The sequence below is a fragment of the Talaromyces marneffei genome, chromosome 5, assembly GCF_009556855.1.
Source record: "Talaromyces marneffei chromosome 5, complete sequence".
Taxonomy (NCBI): domain Eukaryota; kingdom Fungi; phylum Ascomycota; class Eurotiomycetes; order Eurotiales; family Trichocomaceae; genus Talaromyces; species Talaromyces marneffei.
Genome location: NC_072352.1, coordinates 1,848,112 through 1,867,404, shown reverse-complemented (window position 1 = coordinate 1,867,404; position 19,293 = coordinate 1,848,112). Strand labels below are relative to the sequence as shown.

General features: G+C 45.1%; 8 protein-coding genes across 8 annotated transcripts; 3 read left to right on the top strand and 5 right to left on the bottom strand.

Annotated features, from left to right (window-relative positions):
• Positions 1 to 74: 74 nt before the first annotated feature.
• EYB26_006992 (uncharacterized protein) lies at positions 75 to 1,550 on the bottom strand (the record flags this gene model as incomplete). The annotated part of the gene is made up of 4 exons (XM_054266264.1): positions 75 to 234; positions 298 to 644; positions 721 to 1,233; positions 1,311 to 1,550. 4 exons carry the CDS (start codon positions 1,548 to 1,550, stop codon positions 75 to 77), a joined length of 1,260 nt encoding a protein of 419 aa, XP_054122239.1.
• Positions 1,551 to 2,124: 574 nt separating this feature from the next.
• On the top strand, positions 2,125 to 3,243 carry EYB26_006991 (uncharacterized protein; the record flags this gene model as incomplete). Its single annotated transcript, XM_054266263.1, has 3 exons — positions 2,125 to 2,166; positions 2,274 to 2,720; positions 2,785 to 3,243. The coding sequence occupies 3 exons, from the start codon at positions 2,125 to 2,127 to the stop codon at positions 3,241 to 3,243; spliced, it is 948 nt and encodes a 315-aa protein (XP_054122238.1).
• A 439-nt stretch (positions 3,244 to 3,682) lies between these two features.
• On the bottom strand, positions 3,683 to 5,233 carry EYB26_006990 (uncharacterized protein; the record flags this gene model as incomplete). Its single annotated transcript, XM_054266262.1, has 1 exon — positions 3,683 to 5,233. One exon carries the CDS (start codon positions 5,231 to 5,233, stop codon positions 3,683 to 3,685), a length of 1,551 nt encoding a protein of 516 aa, XP_054122237.1.
• Positions 5,234 to 5,707: 474 nt separating this feature from the next.
• Positions 5,708 to 6,499, top strand: EYB26_006989 (uncharacterized protein; the record flags this gene model as incomplete). The annotated part of the gene is made up of 4 exons (XM_054266261.1): positions 5,708 to 5,734; positions 5,795 to 5,880; positions 5,948 to 6,344; positions 6,398 to 6,499. 4 exons carry the CDS (start codon positions 5,708 to 5,710, stop codon positions 6,497 to 6,499), a joined length of 612 nt encoding a protein of 203 aa, XP_054122236.1.
• A 493-nt stretch (positions 6,500 to 6,992) lies between these two features.
• EYB26_006988 (uncharacterized protein) lies at positions 6,993 to 7,760 on the bottom strand (the record flags this gene model as incomplete). The annotated part of the gene is made up of 3 exons (XM_054266260.1): positions 6,993 to 7,421; positions 7,600 to 7,673; positions 7,727 to 7,760. The coding sequence occupies 3 exons, from the start codon at positions 7,758 to 7,760 to the stop codon at positions 6,993 to 6,995; spliced, it is 537 nt and encodes a 178-aa protein (XP_054122235.1).
• A 627-nt stretch (positions 7,761 to 8,387) lies between these two features.
• EYB26_006987 (uncharacterized protein) lies at positions 8,388 to 10,291 on the bottom strand (the record flags this gene model as incomplete). Its single annotated transcript, XM_054266259.1, has 2 exons — positions 8,388 to 10,078; positions 10,144 to 10,291. The coding sequence occupies 2 exons, from the start codon at positions 10,289 to 10,291 to the stop codon at positions 8,388 to 8,390; spliced, it is 1,839 nt and encodes a 612-aa protein (XP_054122234.1).
• Positions 10,292 to 11,281: 990 nt separating this feature from the next.
• On the bottom strand, positions 11,282 to 12,134 carry EYB26_006986 (uncharacterized protein; the record flags this gene model as incomplete). Its single annotated transcript, XM_054266258.1, has 2 exons — positions 11,705 to 11,725; positions 11,790 to 12,134. 2 exons carry the CDS (start codon positions 12,132 to 12,134, stop codon positions 11,705 to 11,707), a joined length of 366 nt encoding a protein of 121 aa, XP_054122233.1.
• A 3,122-nt stretch (positions 12,135 to 15,256) lies between these two features.
• Positions 15,257 to 18,254, top strand: EYB26_006985 (uncharacterized protein; the record flags this gene model as incomplete). Its single annotated transcript, XM_054266257.1, has 5 exons — positions 15,257 to 15,313; positions 15,370 to 16,638; positions 16,697 to 16,729; positions 16,802 to 16,911; positions 16,976 to 18,254. 5 exons carry the CDS (start codon positions 15,257 to 15,259, stop codon positions 18,252 to 18,254), a joined length of 2,748 nt encoding a protein of 915 aa, XP_054122232.1.
• Between the last annotated feature and the right edge of the window lie 1,039 nt (positions 18,255 to 19,293).

The following is a 19,293-nucleotide window of genomic DNA, read 5'->3' as shown; positions in this document are numbered from 1 at the left end:
AAAGTAATTGTAATGACGATACAGATCTCGTAGATCTAAACAGCTTGACATACTCTATCGTTGGTCATAATATATCATTTCCAGCCGATTTCAATCAAAGAATCGGAGCTGTTGGCTGGGCGGTTGATGCTCAAGATCGCTAATCGCTCGTCAGTCAAGCGAACGACTTCCTCCCATTCCTCCCGTGTACGCTCCTGTGCATTTACCATGGTCCACATGGTCATTTCCATAGCACTGTAAAGTATATATGTTAGCCCCAAAACAAGAATGGGCCAGAAAACTGGGATATATTCTTACCGTTGTTGCCTCTCCTGGGATCCATTCATCGATTTTGGAGGCATAATGACCAGTTCGCACATCACAATTCGACTGGTGGGCTTCATAGCCGGAACTAAATTTTTCAAGATCTTGACAGCGTTGTGCTGTGCCCAGTCGTGACAGATATGTCGCATAAAGTAGACATCAGCACTGACGGTTTGAGGAGTAAAGAAGTCATGAGTGGCGAAGTCAACGCGAGATTCAAGATGAGTAGGAAGTGCTTTCTTGCCCCCCTGTACTGTGTGTTCGTAATCTTGGACGAGGAATTTCAAATTTGGGTAAGACTCGGCCAGAGCCATAGAGACAAAGCCAGAAGAGCCCCCAACCTAGGATATTTTGAAACCACATAATTAGCCTCAAAACAAAACGCAGAAAGTGCTGGGGTTAATGCTCTTATCATACATCTACAACCAGGCCAGATCCGACTTTTGACCAGTCATAGCCGGTCACAATGTGGCGTAGGCTGAAGCCTTCTCCTTTGCCGACACCAGCCATGGCCCCAAAGAACCGAGCCTGACGATCTGGATGATCATCGAAGAACTTGAAAATAGGATCAGGGGTATTGAATGCCGTACTGAATGAACAGTGATTTGGTTCCGTACTTTCAGGGTACTTGCTCATCGTCTCGGCAAGTTTTGCGGATGACGGAAAGACCTCCTCGACAAAGTGGCCATACCAGTCCTGAAGAGCTTTGTTCTTTACTAGAGCAACCGATGCAGCGGTGTGAACCACAACATTGGGAGTAGGCTCGTCAAAGATTCTATTGAGCGCAGACTGTCGCATTGCAGTCCGGATACGATACTCGGGCAATCCCGTTTTGGCTGCCAGTTCCGCATAAGTCGTGCTTTTGTCAAGGGGAACCAGGTCGTAAAGCTTGTACTTGTAGATCAGACTTTGTGCTGCGACCTCAAAAGGCTAGAGACGAGATGTTTCTGATCAACGAAGTTCTTGTTCTTTGACACGACTTGGATTTGGGATAAGTTCTTTCTTACGCTTTGACATAGACGGTTGATGAGGTCGGCTGGTCCAAGAAGAAGATCGAGTAGAAGTTTGCTGTCATCTATCAGGCTCGATCGAGCCGTTTGTGCAGCGGGTTCTTTCGACAAGTCTAGGAACGATTCTGCTGCGTCCTTGTCAAACGAGGGAAATTGGTGTCCGTGATCAGACAAGGACTTCTCCACCAGAGTTGCATTGGCAATGATACGCATTGCCACATCTACCAAGGACGTCATTGTGAAAAGTGAAGATTTATTACTCTGACAACCGAGTAGAAGATAAAGTTGAATGTGATTTCTATATCTCAGCCATCAATATTGCAAGTGCGACTCTTATAAGGACCTCCGACCCAACATCGTCCTCATGATTGATTTTGACGCAAAATGAAACATTCTTTCATATCGAAAACGGGGACCGACAGTCTGGAGAATCTCCGAACGATAAGACCTACTCGTAACATCACTCTATAGAAATCTAATAGGGTCAGCGACGGATCGTGTTCCGGAGAATCACAGTACGGTGGTTGTCCGACGGACAGCCGTCCAACCAGCTTCTTGCACAATCGTCAGCATGGCTCGTTCGGGCTCGGACTCGTTGAGAACTACGGAAAATCCGTATAGACATAATTAAAGAAACTTCTAACTCCGTAGAGTGTGGTGAGGATGTTCCGACACAGGCTTCGTGGCGTTTCTTGAAATACTGGTATAGTGTATCCATAGCAGCCATATCTATCGAGATGACCTTCGGTCATTGCTTTCGCCTTCTATTCATACTTTCTCTGGGAGTTACAAAGCCGTCAGGGTTATTACGATGACTCAAGATAGACATATTTCCACTGTGGCATTGTTCGGCGTGAGTAAATTTCTCTTCTTTCGTGTTGATGGAAGTCTTGACAATGGCTGGTCCTTGGCCGAATTTTAAACAGCGGTTCTAAACTGACCATAATTGCGTTCATCAAGGCAACCGGCAATCTCGGTAGCCACATTCTGGGTGCACTTTTAGAAGCTTCATTTATCGTGACCGTTATTTTGCGCCCGGATTGTAAGTTCCAGCTTACAACGCCGCTCATTAAGGGCGTTCCTTCGACCGCTTTGAGAGCGGTCAAAATTCCATTTGATGATGAGCAAGCCATGATACGTGCTCTCAAAACCCAAGATGCAGTAGTTGCTAGCGTTTCCAAGGGCGGCATTCAGACCCAAATGAATCTGATTCGTGCGGCCGTCAAAGCCGGTGTTAAACGGTTTATTCCTTCTGAGTTTGGTGCAGATACCTTGAACGATTCGTTTCTAAGAAATGTACCAGCACTGCAAGATAAACGGGTAATCCTCGAATATTTGAGAGTCATGGCAAGAGAAAACCCATCCTTCACTTGGACAGGAATCAGTAATGCTGCTTTTATTGACTGGGTATGGGACCAGTTAGAGCATCCTGCAGTGGAGACAAAACAAATGGCTGATGCAATTTGACTAGGGCCTTGAATCAGGATTCTTAGGGTTCGATATTGCCTCACAGACTGCAGTGATATACTCTTCGGGCACCAAGAAGTTCAATGCGACAACAAGGACTACTGTTGCCAAAGCAGTTGCTCTCGTACTGAAACACCCAGAAACCGAGAACCAATATGTTTATATCAGCGATTTTACTACTACCCAAAATAAACTTCTTGAACAACTGGAAGTACAGTCGGGATGTAAGTGGGAAGTAATCACCAAAGACGCATACGAGCATCGCAAGGAGGGCGAAGCACTCTTTCAACAAGGCAATTTTGGACCCGGTGCTGCAAAATTGATTCTTGGAAATCTTCTCGGTGAGGGACATGGTACTTTGATTGAAGATGAACTCCTCGCGAATGCTGCTCTCGGTCTCGAAAGGAAAGACTTAAATGTAGTTATTGGTGAAGCGTTGTTCAAAACAAGTCAGAAACGGTAATAGTACTTCATTGGTGTACATCTATTATAGGTATCAGTAATTTTGAAATAATAGAAAACAGCTTTTTCCATACCAATTCCTCAAGAAATTGCCCTAGGCCCCTCAAGAGTAGAGTGAATTGGAATGGACCTGAAATTCCATTCATCTGTCACGTTACTTGAATGCCAGCCCTAGGTACGCGAATTTGAAAAGAAAAAAATGTGACAGGAGAGTATCAACAAGTTTCATTCAACCGAAAACGAAACTATATCTATATGATCAAAAGTACAAACCAACACAGTGCAAGAAACCGATATAGGGTCTTTCCATGCAGCCATGACAGGTAGACATCAATTTCGAGCAAGAAAGTTGTGCCACCTCAAATGAAGACCTGCTTATCCGATGCAAAATTAAAGTATTCACATAATGATTCACATCTGCAACCAGTACTTAGGACTGATTAATGCGGTTTTAATGTTGGATTCCGACGCTCGTAAAGCATAGAAGTGATAGCAATGACAATGCCCAGGCCACTGAGCCCTATTGCTACGTACCAGGCATGGCGACAGTCGGCGAGTAAGTCTGAGCCATCACCAAGATGACTCACAGCCGTTCCTGCAATACCGAGGCCGATGCTCATTGCGTAGTTTGTCGTTGTCAAAGCTAAACTTGCTGCAATGCCTTGATGTTCCGGCGGAACAGCAGCAGAAAGCATGATAACAGCAGCTGGAAATGACATGTCCATGCCCCACGGCACGATAATTGTGGCGAAAAAGGTTTGCGTCCAGTATGTTTGATTTATAGGCATGGTTGCTGCAAGCACATTCGCGATGAAGAAAGCAAGCATAGCCAAAATCATGATGGGAGGCACACCGATTTTGCCAATCAAGAAACCAGTAGTGATCGAAGCCACAAATCCAGAAATAGCAGAAGGCGTGTTTTGAGCTGTCGTTAAAAGGGGGGATGCGCCGCGAAGTTGTTCCAGAAATTGCCAGATGTAATAAAGCCACACGGTGAATGAGGACCACCCGGCTAGGATAGCGAGAAGCACAAATGCAATATGCAAGTTGAATTGCTGTACTGGAACAAGAGGCCTCTCCACCCGTCGTTCAACCAGGACAAATCCAACAAATGCGAGCACGCCGAGGATAAGAAGAACATAAACATAAGGGGTTGCCCAACCAACAGTAGGGCCTTGGTTCCATGCAACGTTGAACAATAAAAGACCGGCGATACCAAACCCGAAGCCTAGCCAGTCGAAGCTTTTACTGGCGTCAGGTTTTAATGATGGTTTTGGAATGGCAAAATATGCCACAGTCGCGAGTACGAAGCAAGCAATACCCATCGCAAAGTATGCCCAAGCCCATATGGTGAACTGCGCAAAAATGGAAGAAAAAAGACACCCCAAGATATATCCGCCGGGAGCAAACGCGCCGAAGAGACTCATAACCATATTTTTCCTCAGCCCAGGGGGGTATGTACGACCCAGAATAGCGACGGCATTTGGGAGGACCAAAGAGGCACCAACGCCTTGCAATGCACGAGACACGACGAATAACTTATCGCTTGAGCGTGTGAAATATCCCGCGCCTGCAATTAGGGACCAGAAGCCATAGATCAAGAAACCAATTATCAATATATGCTTTGAGCCGTACATATCGCCTAGTCGCCCAGCGACGAGGATGAACGTGCCGGTAACCAAGGCAAACGAAGCGATATACCAGCTCAATTCACCGTTATTGCTGACATTGAAATGATCCCCGATAATGTGTAGAGGTGCCAGGCTCTGGCCTATGCCAGCTTGGACAAGGATTTGTCCACAGAGTAGGGTTGATGTGAAGATCAGTTCATGGCTGAATGAGAAAGGTGGACGACTGCTGCTTGGCTTTGAAATCTCGGTTTCAGGCTCAATTTTATCGGTGTCGACTCCTTGCTCAGATGGCGACATATCATGCATAGGGCTTTGTGGTGGCCCTTCAGCATGATTTTCCCGCACTCTTTCAGTCTCCATGGTGACTGTTGAAATCAACAGCAAAAGTCGGGTAAAAAGAAAAAAGTGAACTTGGATTCAAATTAAGTATTATCACCCCATTAAAAGAGGTTGTAAAGATATTTCCAAAGAAAAGAAGTCAAATTTTCGAATACCAGAGAACTTATTGATGGGCATACAGAGAAGGGGCACCATCACCGTGTGCACTATTCTAATTAGGGCTACGCTACGGACTTCTAGCTAATCAGCGTGGAGTGATGTTAGACAATACCTATATCTGATTGGCCAATTGTCCGGTCCTTCGGACAATCTGATGCCCTAATCTGCTATATTTTTTTTTTGTTGTCTGATCTGATGGATCATGAGTATCCTTAAACACAGGATGTAGAGAGTCTCTTAGTATTTATAGCATCGCCGCGGTAGATTTACTTGCCTCCATCAATTCATACCTGGAATTATATCCTCAAGTTCATCGGTTGATCTGGTAACAGAAACATGGCTCCCAAGATCGCTATCATTTATGTAGGTATCGTACCTGGTTGACATTGAAGAGCTAAACTAATCACTGGATGTAACTACAAGTACTCGATGCACGGCCACATTCAGCAGATGGCTGAGGCCGAGAAAAGGGGCATTGAAGCGGCTGGAGGTCATGCCGACATTTATCAGTACTCAACCTACTGTCCGCTAATTTCTTTGAGAGACAAAACTGACTGATGATCCCGATCATTTTAGAATTGCCGAAACCCTTCCAGCTGAAGTTTTGGAAAAAATGCACGCGGTTCCGAAGTCGGATCAGTATCAAATAATATCATCGGAAAAATTGGTTGAATATGACGCCTTCCTTCTTGGTGTTCCAACTCGTTTTGGAAACATGCCTGCTCAATGGAAGGCATTTTGGGATTCTACAGGTGGACTTTGGGGAACAGGCGGCCTATGGGGAAAATACGCTGGTCTATTCATCTCCACAGGCACTTTAGGTGGTGGACAAGAATCGACTGCCTTGGCTATGATGAGCACATTCGCTCATCACGGAATCAATTTTGTTCCACTCGGATATAAAACCACACTCAACCTCTTAGCTAATGTTAACGAGGCTCATGGTGGAAGCGCCTGGGGAGCTGGAACCCTTGTGAGTCATTGCAATGTTTGGCACTTTCAACTTTCCACTAACTTCTCGATCAGGCCGGACACGGTGAACGCCAACCTAGTGCTTTGGAGCTTCAAGTGGCCGAAACTCAAGGCAGAGACTTTTATGAGCGTGTTGCCAAGGTAGACTTTTCGTAAGCAAGATCATCATATCTCACAATGAACTTCCTCCAATTTAAATACTTAAAAAGATGATGTGTTGAATTTGAGGAGAACACCATCATTTCTAAGATTGATTCTTCTCTCAATTTTAGCACTGGAAATGAAGTCTAACTACAAGTAAGTGATATCAATCTGGTGGCTTTCAAATTTTCATCATCTCCAAAAGTCGTTCAAGAACGTAATATTCGATTAGATTTTGAACATTTTGATGCCCACATAGCTGGGATGCTTGGCATTTTAAATTCTAGTATGAATTTCGAGCAGCACAGTGAAAGAAGTTATGGAAATGGATTGCGAGCAATTTCATGTGACTCGACTAATGTTCATTGTTATATTTTCATATAAAGAAATAGACATCCCGTTCTTGAACCCCGTAGAATGAATGGTAAAGGAACGAAAGGACGTAGATCTTGATTAAGCTTTACCCAGATATCGAGAGTTTTAAAAAGTGATAGTTGCATTTTATACTCTATGTTCTTCTAGGCAGGGCCTTAAAGATCGGTTTGCCCGTTCCCTTTTCGTTTTGCTCTGAGAATTCCAATCCACGAAATATCTGCTCAAAGTCCCATTCATTCCAACGCACAAAAGGCCGAATGCCTGCAAATTTCCAAACTCCATCGATACGGCGGTAGAACAGCTCGTTGGTAGCATGGCCATGGCCGCGTTTAGCCACCTCGCGCAAAGAAGCATCGGTATATCGTGAATGAGCTGCACGTAGTTGATGATGCCCAATGACTTCGGTCTCCGAGATTGGTTCGTACCAATGACCCCCCAGTAAATGTTGAGTCTTGATGCATGGGTCACCTAAGAACCCTTCCGATGAAACCATAGCAATGAAATCATCGGCTTCCATCTCAGGCCAGTACCATCGTTCATCCATCACGATACGATAATCAATCTGTAGGCACAGTAATGATGATACAGAAATTAGATTCGACTAACATCGTACAGTTGAACGAGGTGGAGGATTGGGGGAGGGATATGCAAACTTTAAGTGTAGGACTTATGATTTTACGAAGTCGAGCCCAGTCCTAAAATAATATTCAATATTAGCATCGGGCGAACATAAATCGTACAAAAGCAGTGGGCTGAACCTTTGCATCGTAACTATCTCCCCATTCAAAAGTGCATGTTTGGAGTTGAATGTAATCTGCTTTTCTTTAGCAAACCTCCTATCGACACATTGACCGTGACAACGCTGACCTTGGAACGAGAGAGCGAGCTTTTCAGAAGACATCTTCGTTATAATATCAGGAAATGCTTAACTGATCTTTAGAAATATGCTGACGAGTGATATTTATAAATAATTCAGCAAGACACTCTTGATAATGACCTGCTTTTATAATGTCGAAAACTCATAAGGCCATTACATATAGGACCCATTTCCTTGTCCATCGGACATCGAACCAATAAAAAAGTCAGGAAAGGGCTGTACGCCGACAAAATGGAACATACGGGCCCAAATTCCAGACTAAACCGCCGTTCTTCTTATCAATAAATCAGCATGTGTCTTGTTATGAAAGCCTAAAATCAGTGATTACGGGGCATACAAGAGTCATTATCAAGTGGCCCCAGGTAGGGTAGGTCTTTTTGATAGAACGGTCGAGCTCTTGCAAAGGTATGTATGTACAAAATCAATGGGCTATTAATGAAGGAGCCGGAGAAGTAGCTATTCGATTATTGCAAAGAAGCACTTGTACGGAACGCGTGTATGGTTCTAATTAATCTATACAAGGCCAGGATGTATGTTGATTGTCTTCTTTACACCACTGAGGGTACTCTTTTCACTATCTTGCGTGCACTGTATTTCTCTTCTACTTTAAAGGAAAATTGACATTTCTAAATTGTGAAAAGAATACAACACCTAATTTAAATACTTGCTCAAAAAGGTTGTAATCTTGTCGCCTTCATTCAAACCAGTCACCAAGCTGATAAACCCATCCGGCCGAACAAGTGCCATTGCACCAACTTCTGGGTCAACTCCTAGGCTCGCATGCACCGAACTATCCTTGTCCGAATATATGCGGTATTTCCATGAATTCAGCGGCGCTGGAAGGTCGTCCAGATTGATTTGATATTTGTCATCAGTATGGAATAGAAACATGTCAATGATCCGGTGCCGATTCTGCTGACTTGTAGAGTAGATATCTTCAAAGCCCCAAACCGTACCGGAGGTCTTGTCGAAACGCGTGAGAACTGAATCTTCCGACGCCAGATAGTCAATGAGTGGACCCAAGCGTTTGTTCAGAATTGCGTTTCCCACAAAGACCACAAGATGAAAGCGACCATTGGAAGGGAAATCATCAAGGATGTTGAGAGGAGTACCATCAATATGACGCTGCGTGTTGAATGGGTACAAACGCTTGCCCGGGGTCAAAGGTTCCACGGCACCGCTATTGATGATTGTCATACTAGATTCGTCAACAGCCGTCAACGGCCCTGGCTGATATTGCTGGCCGACTCCAGATGTAAATCCGTGTGCTTTGTCGTAGACATCATGAAACTTGGAATTGTCCAAGAAATCCTTTCGTCCAAAAAGGTGCGAGAATTTCGCATCAAAATCCAAGAGCTCTTGTGCGAGCTGGCGACGCTCGATAGCGTAACTTTCGAGTATGCTCGCATCAGACTTGCCCTTCAGAACGAGAGCCAATTTCCACGTGAGATTGTACGAGTCAGCCATGCTGACGTTCAATCCTTGGGCGGCTTTCGGACTGTGGGTGTGGCATGCGTCTCCAACGATGAACACGCGTTTCTGGTCCCAGAAGGACTCCACGATACGTTGATGCAATCGATACTGACTGATCCAGACCAATTTATTGATTTCCATCTTGTACGGAGCTACAACATCCTTTACGCGCTTTCGTAGAAGTTGTAACAAGGCGACATCGCCGTATTTTGGGCGGAGCAGAACCTTGTCACCGTTGCTAATGTCGCCATTGACTCCATTCAATCCTCCGTTCTCAACAATGTCCAGATCTGTTGTGTCAAGTTGTGTGTAAATGCGATTCATATCTCGCGGATTGGGGATCAACATAATGCCTCCTTGTTTAGAGCGAATCGCACAACGACGTCGCACATCAGGGAAGTTGGTATCCAGGTAGCAGTCGGCGACACACCAGACGTCGTCATTTCCATGAGTTTCGGATCCGAATCCAAGTAGGCTTCTTGTCTTACTCGCGGCACCGTCAGACCCAATTATGTACTTTGTTCGGTAGACAGAAGTGATATTGGTATACTGATTCTTGACTGAAGCGAGAAGCGGGTACTCCGCATCGTCAGTGTAAGTAAAGTCAATCAGTTCCACAGGGCGCTCAACGGTGCAGCCTCTAGTATTCAGGTCCTCATCGAAAGCACGCTCCGTCTCTCGTTGCGGGATACTCAAGATCCAGGGGTAAGGGGTGGGATTCTGTATTTCTCCGCCGATGTGTGTTCGCTCAAAAGTGTCCTGTTCATTGATTGACCAGAACGCTGTCTCGCTGACGTGGTTACCTTGAATATCCAGTCTGTGACGCAAATTCAAAGTCTGCAGAATTTCCTGCGTTCTTGGCTGCACACCTATTGCCGGAAGAGTCACTAGTCAGCATGTCACTTTTCTCCATGGTACAAATGGAGTCTGTTACCTCCGGCATGTCCAGTTTGAATTCTTTCAGGCCGAGCGTCAATGATCCTTACATTGATATTATAGCGTGCCAAGGTCAAGGCAGCCATGAAGCCCGCGGGACCTGCTCCAACGACCAGAACATCGCACCAAACGTCTTCTGAAGCCATATCTATTGGGGTCCTTTGTCTTGTATGAACCAATACTTTTTGGGTTATACTGCGTGAATGCTCTCAAGGCGTCAACAAATTCTCTATCGTTGGTTGAGATTTCCTTATTTCACTACATGCAGGCCATTCATTATACGTTTAAAGGTGAAATTGCGGAATGTTTCAGGGAGTTACTTGGCATCATATCACAACCTACGTACGAAGTCAGTCCGACACATACGAAACCCCATTGGGGACACTGGAAGCAGCTGACGGATCGGTCCCGCAAAAAAAGTCCGTAAAGCAGTCGATGTTCCATTTCCACAATCCTTCCTGCATGTGCGTACTCAAGCGGAAGTCCGGCATGTTTGATTTGCGCATTTCTCCGCTGGGACAACGTTCAGTGACCCCCCAAACAGTATCTGTACAGTATCCTGCAATGAGATGTTGATGTGCCCTTAAACTATCTCAATGCCGAATATCATATGTCCGTCCCATTCGAGTATATATGCGAAGATGAGCCTTATTATAATCGCCTTGGATACCGGCCAATACTACCTAAGTGGTCTTAGTGAACGTAGCTTTTTGAAAGATAAGACGGGTCATTCAGCCGTGAAAGCCTAAAATTGCACTAAGCATCATGTAGCTAGCATCAATGATAGGTTTATTTGAAAATAAATAAAAATAGAAACGCTGACATCTACAACTGTTGTACTATAATAAAACATCTTGGGACTTCGTCCCCTTCCCTTCTTCTAATACATCTAGTATGCGCGTTGCTTTTCAGTCTAGTTGGTTTCCAACGAAACATAAGATTTATCATACTTCGGTTGCATTGAGATTATAATAGACAGGGTTAATTGCTACCTATGCAGAACACATGGCGTCTGGTCATTAATATCCAACTCCGTTTCAAATTGATGCACGGAGGTAATATTGGCTGCACAACATGTTTATCAACTGTCGGAAGTGGTGAACCATGCCGTAAACACACGCGCAAAGGCCGTTACACTAAGCAACTGAGCCACCGCTCAATTTGATGACTTGACCTGAAAAAGAAGTTAGTTTCAAGGTTCAGAAAACCGCACAATAGGGCTTGCGTACCGTTCACCCATTCGGCCTCGTCAGAACAGAGGAAAGCCACGACTCGCGCAACGTCAGTTGGCTTCCCAGTTCGCCCTAGTGGACACAAGCTCGCAATTCCAGCGTTGATTTCTTCAATGGGCATGCCGGGTTTGCCGCCAGGAGCATAGTGCCAAGAGTTTTCAAGATACATATCTGTGAGGATACCACCAGGTGCCAGAGCATTGACCGTCATTCTTTTCTTGCCGCAATCGACCGCAAAACTGCGCGTGAAACCCTCCACTGCAGATTTCGATCCGGCATATAGCGCATGATTTGGCACACCATTCATGGTTGCAGCAACGGAAGACGTCAAAATGAGACGACCTCCCTCTGAGGCATGAATCAGGGCATGCTGCGCGACAAAGAATTGTGCGCGCGTGTTGAGTGCAAAGACCTTGTCATATAGCTCTTCAGTCACGTCTTCCTCTGCTGAAAATACCTCCATGCCGGAGTTGGAAACCACAATATCAATTTTGCCAAATGTCTTTATGGCGTCCTCGAAAAGTCGTTTTACCTCTGCCGTTTTGCTAACGTCGGCCTGGATTGCCACCGCTTTGGGACTCCCAGGTAAGGCCTGGATTTCATCAACTAGGGCTTGAGCTGGGCCAACAGACTTTGCGTAATTGACGACAACGGATGCGCCATGAGAAGCCAATTCTTTGGCAATCGAGGCACCAAGACCGCGGCCTGCACCGGTGATTAGGGCTATTTTCCCTTGAAGGTCGTATGAGGCAGGCATAATAGAAAATTTACGATATCTATCCTTTCGCAGCGGGATGAACGGTGTCAAGGAAAGATAGCAGGATTCAGAAATAAACGAATTATCAATGTCCGTAAAAGTTGTAATCACTGCTTCATATATTAATCATATCAAATATCTCATCTATATTAATTATATCAGCTTTCTCGGAGTCACCAATCCAAAGCATTCAATAGTCAGCCTATCTTTCCTTGTTCCGGCTACTGATACATGACAGAAAACCCGGACATTGCCATATCTTTCCGAAATAGTGTCCGTCACGTCCGGAGAACGGTTCATGCATTCATCGGACTTTTTGGGTGCCTCGCCGACTAGTGTAAGACTTGTTGCTGAACTTTTTCTAATTGATGACTTGTGGCGTTATGCAAAGATTGTGACGGTCGAATCAAGTCACAAATTCCGTAGGTAGCTATCTAAACGGATCGAATTCAAATGTCCGTCAACACAGCCATTTGTCCTAGTTGTCATGCATGCCATATTTTCACCACGTAGGGGTACATGACGATCTGCAACTTTCTAACCATTCCGTTCAATGGAATCACCATGCCTTTTCTACCCCTCTTGGTAAGGAAAACATCGGCCATATACGATCCTTGGCTGTGCCGCCAGACTAGCATGGCTGGAGGGCAGGTATCAATAGCTGGGCGTGACAGGATGCTGCTCATTGCCTGTAATGCACCCTAACCCTAATGAAGTAGCACTTTTCTACCAATAACCTCTCTAGAAGATATTTTTTGATGTATTCCCGCAGTTTGCAATAAACCAGATAGCAGAATTGCTGGCAGTCTGAGAATCTGGAAAGCGCACAGACGCTGGCTAGCTAGGCAGTGTAAATCGTAGGTAACGTTTCCAGATACTAAGGACGCCCAATGTTTCAAAAACATGGGGTGGGATTATAATAACCATGATGCATAAGTAATAATATCATATATGGCGTACTAACCCTAACATGGTAGAATCGATCCCAAAGGGGCATTTCAGGCGCGCCATTAGGGTTTTTAGGGTTGCTTATAACCGTGGGTCGCCGGCCCAGTAACGGCGTTGCCGTGGGGTGGGTGCATGATTAGGTGGGGCCCGCCATGCAAAGAGCCACACCCGGCTCCCTTGCCGCCAAGCCGCCAAGCCGCGATCCGACATTACATACGGAGTACTCCGTAGTTGCTTTGGGGTTATCAGGGTTATCAGGGTTATGATTCCCTAGGTGTTAGATTATATAACCCAGGCCTGTATGGGCTCAGAGCCTGAAGCCAGTCATGTAGTACAGTACATGTGTACGGAGTAGTAAGATTAATAAAGTAATTACCTAGTACGTACGTAGATAATATGCTAGGAAGACTTCAAAAAATCGATATCTGGGTGCAGTACTACGTAGTATGTACGCACTTAAGTCGTATAGCATAACTACTTCAGGGCCCTACGCTTGATCGTTATCTGAATTCTCAGAGCTTAGCTCCTTATCTTTGGGGGCCATAGGATTGTTACTGGTACTCAGACATCAATGTACTACGTACACACTCCAAGGGTCCTGGAGTCCACGTACATGATTAACGAAAATCTAGGCTCCTTCCGATTGAGGGGACCAACTTCCCATTCATATCCAATTGGCTATCTCGTCGATGATAAAGCCGACCTAGCGCTTAACTATATCTACCCTTCCGAGGTTACCTGTGCTTCGCCTTTGAATTTCCGCACATGTTTACGCGAGCCTGCTAGCTCTAATGAATTATGCATGCATCAAGGAGACTAAGATGGGACCTTTCCCAATTAAAAATCTGCCCTACAGTGCAAAGATTCTCCATACGGTTCGTCTGGATAATTCTAGACGCATCCCTAGTATGACAGGCATCGAGTTCTTGACTTCATACACAGGATCAATAAGTTAGTGCATAATCTCACCACTGAATCGCTTTCTTATGGACGATCTGTGTTGTCAACTTGTCATCTCCACTCTTCTAGACTGCAACAGCTTCATTAGGGCTGCAAATCCGCCCCATCGTGACGCCAATACTACGGTTAGGGCCGGCGATTTTTTGTTAGTACGTTTTTTATTCCTAAATCATACAAGGGTTATATAATCAGGGTATCATTTTCTTGACCAATGTCCTGCTGCTAACTAATTACTAATCGCCAGGCTTTACCTTTCAAAGCAGGCGGTCTCGTATCAAAATATTAGATTGACCAGTCATGAATCATGATCCCTGTAAGATTTAAGGACATATTTTAATAACGTACTAACTAACAAAATCACCGGCCCCAATTATTCAATGGTATATACTACGTAGGCTTGTGTGGGATTGGGCTTACAAATCCAGTACTCGTAACTATAATCTCACACCGACCAATTAAGTTAGGGTATAATACTCTATGTATTAAGCCTCCAGCTTCTGGACTCTCGGCTATGTATATGTAGTAGTACATTAAAAGTGCATGAGTCTTTATCTTTTTGAACTTAAGAAATTGAGTCCAAGGATTCTAGTTAGAAACTTTTGTATGGGTAAAATCTATCAAACCAATATCCTACCACCGAACATTCCCTTTTGAAACTAGGTTCTGTTATATCATGTTCTATTATATAACTTAATTGTTTACTTGTATTGAACAACAACTTTAATTGCAGCTGATCAGCCTTGGAGGTAAGCATACGAAGCAATTCTATTTTAGTGAACCCCAACAACTCATGCCGCAAGGATTCGTTTCCTTCAGACTACTACATAGTACTATGTAGTGGTAGATTTGTTAATGTGTATATAGGCTAATCTATGAAACCTGACAAAGTGACCTTAAGCTTATGCAGACTTCTATTCATCAGCGTACAAAGCATTGTCTATTGGTCATTCAGGAACTTCTACATACTCTAGACATCACTGGCTGCATATCGGTATGTATCTCCCCGGCCTCTCTTAAGACGCTCTATGGTAGATGCCATTGTTGGTTAATCGGGAGAAGGCTTACCTAGGTATACCTATTTAAATCTTAGGTCAGCCTCTACCCGAAAGCCTGCCTTACCTTGCATGCATCCATCCGTGTCAGTTTTTGCTTCTCAACACCTCACAATTTAGCGACGCGGTCCCTGCCATCGCGCGGGAATACATCCGAGCAACATGCGATATATTGCATGTGTTAATTGCTCCAGGTCCAAGGCGCGATGCGACAAAAAGGTAGTTCCCCCCACCCTTGTACCCCAGAGTCAAGAAATGGCTGATTCCATTGGCAGGTTCCGTGCATGCGATGCATCTCCAAACAACTGGTTTGTGAGCCCCGTGCTGCTCGTCGGTCTGGGAACAGCCGATCGCAGGATCAAAATTATCGAACGCTTCAGCCGCAGAGGCAAGTCGAGCTCGAGGGCGACAGTCAAACTCCCGATGACATGACGAGGAATACTAGCGGAGTCCGACCATTCTCCGCTGGACCTCAAGCCGCCGCTGAATCGCATCCGCCATCCACGACATCGGCCGCAGAGCTTTTCCAAGCCTCCTCCGGAGTCTACTCGCCGCACTTCCAACTGCAGCAATGGACACTGGACACTCTCTCTAGCCAGACCACTCTCCCTCAGGATTGGCTAGCAGAGATCTCACGACAAATTGAGATTGAGCAAATCACGGACTCGTTACCTACGTCGGAGTGGGAAAGCTACTTGCACCAGACACCGACGACAATGATGGGTAATTGGCGTAACCCACCCATGTTGGACGCTAATATGACTGGGCTAGCTGGAAATGCTACTGACGAACCATATAGACGCGGTTCCTTTGAAGATGACATGGCCCTGAACAGTGGCGAGTCACAGGGTGACAGGGAGTCTGTGACCATCCAGGACTCGCCGCAAAGACTCTTTCCTACCAACTTCCGCCCAAAGTCAATACAATGCTTTAGTCAAGCACGTTTCAACATCGAAAGATTAGAGCATATATTGAAGACGCAAAACCAATGGTTCGGAGGATACTTCGACTCCCCTCAACCAGGTCGGAAAAAAGCCCGCGCATCTGCCGAGCCTATAAGCAACACAACAAGAGATCAATTGCTAGTTGTAACACAATTGCTTCTTCAGCAATCGCGCACAATTCATAATCGCAATGCAGCATCGTCTGGTAGTGCCAATATTAACCCTTTAAATGAGGCATTGATCAGCCTTCCACCGACTAGGGTATTTGATGCTCTGATTGAATCGTACTGCAACTCTTTTGAAAAGTACTTTAGACTCTGCCCTGGGCCCTCATTCACACCCAATGAGATTTTTAAGCAATTGCCCAAGCATGGAAAAATTGCGGGAATTTTACTGCTTTTGATGATTGCTGTCGGCGCAGCCGCTACTCCTTCGATAGAGTCCCATGACTTTGCTATCGGAGTGGCAGAGATCTGTCGACTCGCTTTTTCGGAAATCCTTGAGCGGGATTTTTCAATCACCGTCGAGCCGCTCATATCGCAATGTGCCCTTCTGCTTCTGTATCTGGGTATGTGGGCTGGAGAACGTTGGTTGATGGGAGTGCGTTCTTCTCTCAATTGATTCATCGTTTTATTCATCTTTTGCTGAAGCCATACAGATTTCAAGTGCTCAAAGGGAGATGTATATCCACGTAAGCGATTCTAAAGCAAATCTCGCAGCAGATAATTTGAACTGGCCATTGTGCTAACGGAAATTGCCAAAGTTGTTTCATAGCGCCACATCCCTGCCGAAATCAGAAATTACAGAGTTTCCCAGCGATATGAATCTTCATGACCAGTGGAGCAGATTGAAAGACCAGGGGTTTCGTTCCCGGTTAGTGCACCCACCAACAATTACATTCAAGGGGGTTTTAACATATTGATATTTTCTTTTTCAGGCTTGTTTATGGTTGGGCAATGGCTGATCAGGAATGGAGTTTATTCTATGACAAACCTAATGTAGTCTCTGTCGAGATGCTGGTAGATCCAATGCCCGAAGATGACACTGTTTGGAAAACCTCAAGTGCTGCCGAGTGGGCTACCTTGGGGTCAGGCTTGCCTATGAGCAATGAACGATTGTCACTCCGGGATTTTTATCATCGATTCATCAATGGCGAGTTGCGTGTTTCTCGAGAAACCGGTTCAAGCCAGTTGTCCCTTCGGCTCTTATTGGTGCCACTTCAAAGTATGGTATGCCATCTCCGTGAGTGGATTCACACATTCGCAAACGGGCAAGTTCGATGGAGGCAGCAGGCACAGTCATTGTCCAACTCGGCAATACAAGTACAACTGCATCAAGTGCGAGGATTCTTACTAGAGTGGTTCACACTGGCATTCCATTCTTCCACATTATCTTCCACAAACTCGCCATTTTCACTGGTGACTTTGGTTATATATCACTTAATATCTCTGAATGTCATGACCGACTTTCGCGAGATTGATGAAGCGCTCGTTAATGGGGTTATGCCAGATCGTGCCACATGGAACCCTAGCGTGAGTGGAACACAATCCTCTGAAGCCTGGGTAATTGCACAGGATTCCGAAGAGGAGGTGCTTGTTCACTGCGGCCAAGTACTCAGGCTTTATAGACTGATGCCCTTGGCCCACCAGCCGCTCTGGTGGCCAGCGGCCATTCACCGAGTCTTTCGGATTGTCTGCTTTGTTGCAATGGCGCGACATCCTTCGGACTGGCTACAGTCACGCAACAACAGCCCCCAAAATATCTCCAGTACACAGGGAGGGAGGGGAAGTCTTGCCGGGTCAGGATCTACTAGCACAAATCCTGGTATCGATATCTTGTCTACATCTACTAACAGCGCCCGCACGGAAGAAATATCTGTTCCACCTTCTGGGGAGCGAAGACAGTCATCCATAGATCTCATTGCGCTGGACGTTCTTGACCCCGACCACCCGACTCTCGTTCATTACCTCAAGTACAAGGAAGGCGAGCCTGTCTTAGCACTAAAGGACGCCTATCCCGTGAGTTTGAAGACCCCAAAGGAATTAATCCGGTACTTTCTGGAAGTCCTCGACGGTGACCGAGGCGTCATTGATGGCGATACTACGCCCTCACATTCTAAATCTCTCCTCGAGAGAAGTCTTAGAAGTGTACTAGAAGAGTTCGCTGGCCTTTGGGGAGTCCCGATTGCAATGAGCACGGCCGGTCATAGCAATTGACGTAGAATATCAAGTTCAAGTACACCAGTGAACGCCATTATATCTAAGAAGAGTTCTCATCTACTTCAAATATATCTTTCACTAGTAAATCCTCAGCGCCTTGGATCTTGGGACAATAAACTTTTCATGCACCTACAGTAACTGCCAACTGCCAACTAAATGTGGGAAAGTGTGTTATACATTATAAATAGGCCTATGCAAGCTGATACTTGCACATGTCCATTAATTGGGTTTACTTCAGGGCTTACTTCCAGGATTAGATACGCCCGAGTCCTATGGCTTTCATAAAGGACATTTATACCGCTATACATGAGCAAGGATTTCATCCTAACGATACCCGAGTAATTCGCAAATCACCCTCTCAACTATTTTATTGTTCAATCAATCGTTACATGTTGTTTTCGAGCTGAACGATTAGTTATCTCCTGCCACTATTTGCTGACAAATGCTATAAACTGAGCATGATCTTTATATAAAGAGGGTATGTTAGATGTTAATTTTGCGCTTTAGATAATATATGGCCGGACTTAACTAGTTAGTCCGGCTTGCAGGGGTAAGAGATACATGACTGAAGAAGGGCTTATCAACGGACTCGGTAGGCTGGTAGATGCCAACTGGAACGTCCTTGAGCAAAGTCCGATGCAATTACGAGGTGACAAGGGGAAGGGGTTATAAAAGGGTGAAACTATTAAACATGCGGATGTAGATATCGGGGCAATTTTTGGGAACAATATCAATTGGCTAGAAAGTCCGTTATTGCATATCTTCACGTTATTACAAACCGACAGGTTCGTCAAGAGTCCACGTGGAGGATTCTATGAGGTTTCCATATTTGTCTGTTTGACGCCCTTGGAGATGTATCCGAATGTATCATATCATCGGACTTTGTTAGCATATCAATTAAGTATCAAAATAATCAATCTCCGTTCCTATGTATAGTCCGAACTCGTAGCAATAAGAACATTACGTTCACCAGTTTCGATTTGCTGTCACTAGAGAAGTATTCTTGATCAACTCAAGTATTCTTGATCAACTCAAG